At 51.6% G+C, this 9155-nt stretch overlaps 1 protein-coding gene across 1 annotated transcript; it reads left to right on the top strand.

Annotated features, from left to right (window-relative positions):
- The first annotated feature begins 4187 nt into the window (after window positions 1–4187).
- On the top strand, window positions 4188–8540 carry Rem2 (RRAD and GEM like GTPase 2). Its single transcript, XM_004864195.3, has 5 exons — window positions 4188–4405; window positions 5626–5967; window positions 6194–6267; window positions 6962–7169; window positions 7512–8540. The coding sequence occupies exons 1-5, from the start codon at window positions 4297–4299 to the stop codon at window positions 7805–7807; spliced, it is 1029 nt and encodes a 342-aa protein (XP_004864252.1). The 5' UTR covers window positions 4188–4296; the 3' UTR covers window positions 7808–8540.
- The last annotated feature ends 615 nt before the right edge of the window (window positions 8541–9155 follow it).

Here is a 9155-nt window from a genome sequence, read left to right on the forward strand (position 1 = left end):
AAGTGGACAAAGAGTGAAGGTAAAAGTGCTGGAGGAATGACTTTAGGACAAAGTGTACTAAGGAGGGCTATGCCTACAGAATTTTCTCTAGGCATTTGGTGTGTACTCTGCATGGTACAAGCAGTAATACTACTTTTCCAGCCATGGTGAGGCTCAGCTTGGTAGGGGGAATCAGCCTCCTTGAACAGGCAGCACAGGGAAGCTAAGACAGAGGCTTCTGCCCAAGTGAGGGGGGAATTGGGGCACACAAGTTTACTTTCACTGAGGCCCAAGGGAAAAAAAACAAGGTGTTAGCTTTCTGTCACTGTAAGGAGTAGTAGAGATAATCAACTTAAAAGGCTTCTTTTCGTCAGCTTTGGAGCTTTCAGTTCGTGATGGACAGGCCCTGTTGACCCAGGCGTCTGATGGACACAGGGCATCACATTATGGCAGGAGGTCAAGGCTGGCAGAACCATTCACCTAATGCAGAATGAAGCCAAGAGAGACTAGGGTCCCATGGTTCCCTTTGAGGGCATTCCCCCAAAGATCTAAAACCCCTAGGTCCTACCTTCCAATAGACCCAGGAGCAAGGGACTGCTGGGCATATTCCACATTCAAATTCTAGCCTGAGGCACCTCAAAATCCTGTCAAGATTGACGCTGCTCTCCAAGGTGCCTTGTCTTGGGGAGGGCCTCTGTCAAGGCTCTTAGTGAGGCAGGATGTTCCAGCAGATGAGGATCAAACTGTGGATTTGAGTCTGAGATAACAGTCCTTAAAGCACAAAATCGACCTGAACAAGGCTCTAGGCCTTGCTGGAAGGAGAAGAGACCACCAGCCATACAACCTTAAGCTATGGAAGCACCACAGCCTGAGCTGGGTGCCTGCTGTGCTGGATCCTTTCTCACCGGTAGTTAAGAACACTGCAGAGCTCTGCTATGGGCCGTCTCAACCCCCTTTCCTAGGTTCAGGATTCAGACTTGGCTTGGTTTGGTTCCAGATATCCTTATTCCACTATTCCACAGGGTGCCTGGTCATGGGCAAGTGCTCAGTGGAAGACCATTTCCAGCCCCCTCTTACTAGCAGGAGGGAAGAGGTTGCTCAGAGCAAAACCCAGCCTGCTTCTGTGGCCTAGGGCTGAACTGAGGGAGCCAAAAGTCACAGTAGAAAACTTAACTGTTGCTAGGGCTTTTTTTGCTTTTGTTTTTTTTCTTTTTGGTACCGGGGATCGAACTTGGGCCCTTGCGCTTGCAAGGCAACTATTGCTGGTTTTGATCCCAGGTACTGGAAAAAGAAAAGAAAACTCTTGCTGGCATCTGCAGCCACTGATTATTCTTACCTGGTATCATAGAAATGAATCCAGGGCCAGGGATTTAGCTCAGTGGTTCTGGTGCCTGCCTCGCAACCACAAGGTCCCAAGTTCGATCCCCAGTACCAAAAAAAAAAAAAAACAACACACATAGAAATGAATCCAACTACTCAGGTGAGTTTTCCAGCTACATAGATCTTGCTCCTTTATAATATAAAACTCACTCCAGGACAGTGTCTCATACCTGTGTTCCCAGCTTCAAGGGAAACTGAGTCAAGAGAACAATGAGTTTGAGTCCAGCCTGAGGAACTTAGTGAGACCCTGCCTCAAAATAAAAAGATCTTGTCAGGCGTGGTGGTGCATGTGTAATCCCAGGACTTGGGAGCCTGAGGCAGGAGGATTTCGGTGAGTTCAAGGGCAGCCTTGGCTACACAGTGAGTTCAAGACCAGCCTGAGCTACATACCGAGACCCTATCTCAAAATACATTTTTTTTTTTGGTACCGGGGATCGAACTCGGGACCTTGAGCTTGCAAGGCAGGCTGCAGAACCACTGAGCTAAATCCCCGGCCCTTCAAAATAAAATTTAAAATAAAATAAAATGATCTGTGGATGTAGCTCAGCCCTACAGCACTTGTGTAGCATGTGCAAGACCCTGGGTTTAATCCCCAGCACCACAGCAAAACTTTCAAAAAGAGCTCATTTTGAGGGGCTGGGATTTAGCTCAGTGGTTTCGTCACCTGCTGTGCAAGTGCAAGGACTCGAGTTTGATTCCCGGTACCAAAAAAGCAACAACAAAAAAGCTTATTTTGGGAGGAAATCATTCTATAATTTTACACTAATCTTCAGCAGATCTGCAGTCTAATATAAAATTTTCTAAATAGCTGAGGATAATTCATAAAAACATGGCTTCTATGAACCAATGTCTTCAGAAGCTATAACTGTTGGGATGGGCAGTACTACTTGTCCGTATGCTAAATGACGTTAGACCAGTGATGTCGAACCTTTTAGAGGTCAAGATACGAACAGCCTAGGGCCGGGAATTTAGCTCCCAAGTTCGATCCCCGGTACCAAAAAAAAAAAACGAAACAAAGATACGAACAGCCTGCTGTGGCACACGTGCCATAGGTTTGCCACCACTGCCTTAGACCAGGTCTACCCTGTTTAAATGCTTCTTTTGGGGTTGGAGGTCATTGAGGTTTCAGCTCAGTATTAGGACACATGCCTAGCACAAGATCTTTCATTGGATCTCCACCATAAAAAAAGGAAAAATGGTTGCCTCTCTTGCTACTAGACTATAAGAATCACTTGCTGCTCTAAATGTGCTTCTGATCTGTTACTACAGGAACAAACATGGATACAAAAATTGTGAATAAAATGAGAATAACTAGGCTGTAATTAACTGAAGAATCTATCTAATGAGCAAGTACATATTTTAGCTGCTGAGGAGTCCTTTTTGCTTCCTCTAGACTAGATCCTGCCCTGTAGCCCACCTCCAGATAGTGTCACTGCACATTATTCCCAAGATTACTATTTGTCTCTTTCTTTGGAATAGTCTGGTGAGGATGGAAAAATAGATTGTTCCCAATAAAAGACAATATATAAGACAATGAAACCAGCATAGTGTAGAAATGAAAAAACAAACTGGCCTCGGAAAGGTCTGGGTGGGCATTCTGGTGACTTCCACACAATTGCTTTAGGGACAGGCCACCCACCTACCACCCTGAGCCTTAGAGGCATGAAAAGGAAATAATGCAGAAAAATGCCTGGCTCAGTACCTGGCAAACAGGGTAAAGGGGGAAGAAGAAATCAGAGTATATTTGATACTTGAGGGTGTCTAGAAGGAGGAAGACAAAAGTGGCACTTTTTGGGTGTAGTGGTCCACACCTGTAATCCCAGTACTCTGGGTGGGTGAGGTCAGAGGTTCACAAGTTTGAACCCAGCGATTTAGAAATTTAGTAAGAACCTGACTCAGATTTTCTTTATTTTTTTTTTTTTGTACTGGGTATCGAACTCGGGTCCTTATGTTTGCAAAGCAGGCAGCAGAACCGCTGAGCTAAAACCCCAGCCCCTGACTCAGCTTTTTAAAAGGGGACTGGAGATGCAGCTCAGTGCAAAGGCTCTGGATTCAACCCCAAGTATTGCAAAAATAAATAATAAGAGTGGGAACCCAAAGACAAAAAGAACTGGGCAGAAAAGGAGCAGTAAGGAATGGCCTACCCAAACATCTCACTGCAAGCCAGCTTCACCTCTTCCATTTCTCCTGCTTGATTTACACTGCCCGGCTGGGCCTGGTAGAGGAAGAGAGGGTAAAGGTGTCCCCACAGAGGTTTGTACCCTCCAGTTCCGAAGTGGCAAATGAAGCTGCCTAAACGAAGCATCTTCCTTGGGGCCCCCACCTGTTTAGGGAGAGGTTGGGAAATGGGTACTTTTGTGGCTCTTGACCCAGAGGGAGGGTGGAAGAGCGGTAAGGTGGCTGTCTGCTCCCCCTGCAACTCTTTGGCTTATTTCTCTGTCTTTCAGATCAGCTTTTGGTCTTTATGCTCTCATCCCTCTTTTCAGCCACGGAGCATCCACTCTCTGGTGGTGCTGGGATAGGGGATTAGAAACAGAGACAAATGAGGCATAGTTCTGGCCCCCTAAGAAAAAGACTGCCCTTCCCAGCACTTCACCTCCTGCTATCCTTAGCTCCCTTACCCCGAAGCCCCCCAAACCCCTCTCTGAAAGCCAGTCTCTTCTGCCCCTGACTTTGTTCTGTCCAGCCTTAGCCAGACTCCTCAATGAGTGTGCTCCCAGAGGGAAATGACACAAATAAAGGGAGGGGGCCGAAGGAGGGAATCCCGCTGACATCACTGCTCATTAGCATATGTGACCTCATCAGGGGGCGGGACATTCCCCCAGGTGCCTGGGGGAGGGCGTAAGGGGGGTGGTATTTAAAGGGAAAAGCTGACAGTGCTGCCGAGTGAGGGAGCCGGTGCTGGGAGCTGCTGGGCTGCGCTCGAAACACACACAGATGCACACAGACCCTGACACCGACATGGATATGGACATGGACACAGAAACCACAGCACTTTGTCCCTCCGGCAGCCACCAGGCCTCCCCACCAGGGACACCCACACCAGGTGAGAGCTAACCTGAGCAGGTTCTGGCTGAAACTATAGGAGCAAGAGCTGATGCTTTGGTGGGAAGGTCAGAACTAGGGGTTCAATCAGCAAGAGAGGAAAAGCCAGTCAGGAAGTAGAGAAGACCTGGCTCTCCTAAGCACTGGGGCTGGGCTGTGGTGAGGGGAGAAGACCTGCCCAAATGTCCCCTCCCCCATCACTCCAGAGCTCTGAGAAACTGGTTCATGGCCCCTAGGTCAGCCTCATTCATAATAGGCTGGGATAGACAGGAGGGAAGCGGGGGAAGGAAGGGCCAGCCCACAAGCCTGGGAATCACGAGTAGGGGGCTACCCTGGGGACCTGTCGTAAGGGTTTCTTCTGGCTCTTGGAGGCTCTGGCTGCCAGCCAAATATTGATCCTGAGCTATTTCCAGCCTCTCTCCATCCCCCTTTGTTGTGTCTGATTGTTCCCCCTCTGGTTACTCTGACCATGCATTGTCACCCTCCCCCAGCACACACATTCGCACACGCGCACGCACACACGCGCGCACACACACACACACACACACACACACGCACAGTCTCTCTTCACCTCTACCTCTCCCAAACATAATAATCTCTTTCACTCAGGGACAGCCAGGGATGCAGAAAGACTCTCACACACAACCATGTGCTGGGGGAAGCAGCCTCTCACACACCCATCCACCTACGAAGAACAACACACAAATCATCTTACAGAGCCTTGGAACAGGCTCCCCACAAAGTTTTTGCCTCTGCTTGTACCTACTCCACAGAACCTGGGCAGCAGCTTCTCATCCCTTGGGCCCCTCCTCAGCCTGGGGGTTGCCAATGCAGAAACAGGAGGAGGCAGGGCCCCAAGGTAGAGGGAAGGAAGCCTCCCCCCACCCCGAGGGCCAGAGGCCTAGCCTGGGGTGTGCCTGTGTCAGTGTTAAGTTTGAGTGAGTTGTGGACCTGCGCACAGGTACCTCCCCTGCATGGGGCATGCCTTGAACAGGTTATGGTTAGGGCCACAATAGGGAAGCCATTATGTCAGCTCCTTGGAGTTTCACTGCTCAGGTTTCTGGGGGACTTCAAAAGAGGTTGGGCCAAAGATTCTCAGTTTCTTCTAGGTCATGGTTAACAGGGTGTGGCTGGGCCTCTGACACTGGAGCTGCCTGACATAAGCCCTCTGCCGATGGCAGGGCACATCCTACTCATGGCTTCCTTTTCTTTGCCCTCTAGAAGCAGATGCCATACTTCTGAAGAAGCCAGAGAAACTGTTAGCAGGGTTGGACCGAAGCGGGCCACCCCCTATCCCTGGAGCCCCCAGACGAAGAGGCAGTATGCCTCTACCCTACAAGCACCAGCTTCGGCGGGCCCAGGCTGTAGATGAACTTGACTGGCCACCTCAGGGCTCATCCTCTGGCTCTTCTGATTCCTTGGGCTCCGGAGAGGCAGCCCCTCCCCAAAAGGATGAAGTCTTCAAGGTCATGCTGGTGGGGGAGAGCGGTGTAGGCAAGAGCACCCTAGCAGGCACTTTTGGCGGTCTCCAGGGAGACAGTGCTCATGAACCGGAGAATGCAGGTATTTGGGGAACCCCTGCAGGGGCTGAGTGGACTCAGGGACCGGTGTGCTCCTGGCATGAGCAGCCCTTGGAGGAAAGAACCAAAGAGAAGCTTCTCCACTGCTTTCTGTGGCAGACTCCCTGGAGGGGTTCTCTGGTGCTGGGATCTGAGGTGTTCCTGGTTACCAGGTCCCACGAGTGTTGGGGAACATCCTAATGGGCTTTATTCCCTCTGTTTCCCGACAGAAGACACCTATGAGAGACGCATCATGGTGGATAAAGAGGAAGTGACTTTAGTTGTTTATGACATCTGGGAACAGGTGAGGACTAAGATGTGGCTGCAAGCAGGTGAGGCTGGGAGATGTGGGAAAAGGCAGTCTGGTTGAAGGCTAGTGGGATGCCAGATCCTGGTTTCAACATGTACTGGAAACTGACCTTTTATTTGCACCATCTCTGAGAACAAAGGCCCACACTAATATGTAATCACATGGCCCATGGCCGAAAGAGCCACTTTTTCCAGGATCTTCTGACCCAGGGGAAAGTCAGGATCTGAATTTGACAGCTTCAAGCCAGGCCAGACACTCAGAAACTGACCCCATCGATAAATTCTTCAGCCTGGAAGTGTCTGTGTGACAAGAGCTCAGGGCTCTGGAGTAATCAGAAAGGGGAAAAAAGTAAGGACTTCTGAACATTTGCACATAAGGTTGCTATGTAGAAATGAGAGGCCAAATTATGTATTCTTGAAAGCATCCTTTTCTGAATCAAGAGCTGAAGCATAGGATGGCTAATCTCGTCTAGGATCCTATGTCCCCAAGACCCCCCTGCCCATGCAGGGCTCACATTAACTTCCACCTCCACAAACACACTGGGTGTGGAGATTCTGCCGTTAACTAACTGCTGTCCTAAGCAGGAGACTCCTCCCTCAGTTGGATTCCTCATCTTTGAGATGCGGCCCTAGACAGGGTAACCTATCCCTCTAGTCCTAACATTCCACGGCTCTCTGCTCATCTACAGGGGGACGCAGGGGGGTGGCTGCGGGACCACTGCCTTCAGACGGGGGACGCCTTTCTCATCGTCTTCTCAGTCACCGATCGACGAAGCTTCTCCAAAGTTCCAGAGACTTTATTTCGGCTACGGGCTGGGAGGCCCCATCATGACCTACCTGTCATCCTCGTGGGAAACAAAAGTGACCTGGCTCGGTCCCGGGAAGTGTCACTGGAGGGTGTGTATCCTGAGCCTATTCCAACTTTCATTCTCCAGGTGACTTCCAGGTCACCTTGGCTCCTTAAAGTCCTCTTACACTCACTGGTGCACCAACTCACTTGCATTTAGCTCCCAGGCTTAGGGCCAGAGCCCCAATACCTCACACCTAGAGCCCTAGGAATCCCTTCTTGCGTGCCCTCCCTTCCTCTCCAAGGTCCTTTGCACCCTCCACCTCGCACTCCACCCCCCACCATAGTATCCCTCCGTGGTTCTTGCTCCGGATCCCAGCCCCTTTCCACCCCCTTTCCACTGCGCTCTGGAGACCTGCACAGTCCCACTCTGAACCTGTCCTTTCCTGCAGAAGGCCGCCACTTGGCCGGGACGCTGGGCTGCAAGCACATCGAGACGTCGGCCGCGCTGCACCACAACACGCGGGAGCTCTTCGAGGGCGCGGTGCGCCAGATCAGGCTGAGGCGGGGCCGGGGCCGGGCCGGGGGCCAGCGGCCAGAGTCTGGCAGCCCCGAGGGCCCTGCGCCGCCTGCGCGCCGCGAGAGCCTCACCAAGAAGGCCAAACGCTTCCTCGCCAACCTGGTGCCGCGCAACGCCAAGTTCTTCAAACAACGCTCCAGGTCGTGTCACGACCTCTCAGTACTCTGAGCCGCGGTCGCCATGGCCACTGCGGTCGCCATGGCCACCGCGCCCTCCGCAGGCCCCGCCCCGCCCCCAACCGGCTTCCTTTGTAGAGGCCGTCTAGGAAACCAAAAACTCCCAGGATGCTCTGGGGTGACCACGGGGGCGGGGTAGGTGGGCGTGGCTGGCGGCGCCACCAAGTGTTCCGGATGGCCCGCCACCCGGGCGAGTGGAAGGGGTGGACAGGGGTTTCGCGCCGGCAGCTTGGCCGGCTGGTGGGCAAGTCAGGAAGGAAAATAGTCCTGAAAGGTAGTTTTCTTTTCTCAATGCTTGGTCACTTCTGTAAAGAAATTCTAAAAACGGTAACTGGAACAGTGCTTTGTAGTCCTGGACAGAGAGGACCTCCGTTGTACTCCGTACATGCCTCGCCTTTAAGACATTTTTAAAGGTAAGGACTCGGAGGTCCTGCTTCCAGACTTCAGAAAAAGTTCCGACTCTTACCTCCCGCGCTGTTCCACTTTGCCCTTAAGTGCTTAAAAGCAAGGGCCTAGAAGTGTTATTCCTGAGATTGAATTCTGTGATTTCCTATCCCACTGGGGCACTTCCCCCTTAAGGTCATTAAAGGTAAAGTGTGGACAGATTTTCTGCCTTTAAATGCCGGAGGGAAGAGCAGAGTGGTGGCAATCCCTTGGCCAGGGCCCGGGAGGCACCAACCAGCAAGAGCCACCCCTTACCTTATCAATAAATAATTTTTCTATTGCATCTGTTCACCTTGACTTTCTGTTCTTGGAGCCTCCAGGGTACGGTTGAATTTGGATGGCAACTGTTATAAATGAGAAAGGTCAAGGGTCCCAGAGGAGCAAGGAACCTAAACTCTAGGGAGACTCTAGAACTTCGTCCTGGGGTAGTGCCGTTCCGGGGCCCGGAGCTCATAAAGATAATCAAGGCCACTTTGTGCATTTACAGATGAGAAAACAGGCTTGGAGAGAAACAGGTCTGCTGGAAGTCATTCAGCAGCTCTGGCACCAAAGCTTTACCCCACCTGGAGGCTACACTTAGCTCCGAGAACTGCTTAGCTTTGACTTGGACTGTTTCTCGATGGGGCCCTTCTCCGCCAGGGAAGCCCATTAGCTGGGGCATCATGGAGTCTATTAACACCTCTCCTGGCAGGGCCCTGAAGTCCCAGCTGTCACCTGCAAAGCCCGTGTGAGCACTGAAGCTGTCACTACCTCCCCCGGGCCACCCACACCTGCTGCTGCCTGAGCCCTGAGTCTGAACAAAGGGAGCAGAGCCAGCAGCTCTCCTCATCCCTAGACAGCCAGCACAGCTACCTGAGTGTCTCTGGGCCAGGCTTCCCCCACCACATGCAGCCTCC

The sequence above is a fragment of the Heterocephalus glaber genome, unplaced genomic scaffold (genome assembly GCF_053883595.1).
Source record: "Heterocephalus glaber isolate CG9 unplaced genomic scaffold, H.glaber_assembly_v1.0 deba00001662, whole genome shotgun sequence".
Lineage (NCBI taxonomy): Eukaryota > Metazoa > Chordata > Mammalia > Rodentia > Bathyergidae > Heterocephalus > Heterocephalus glaber.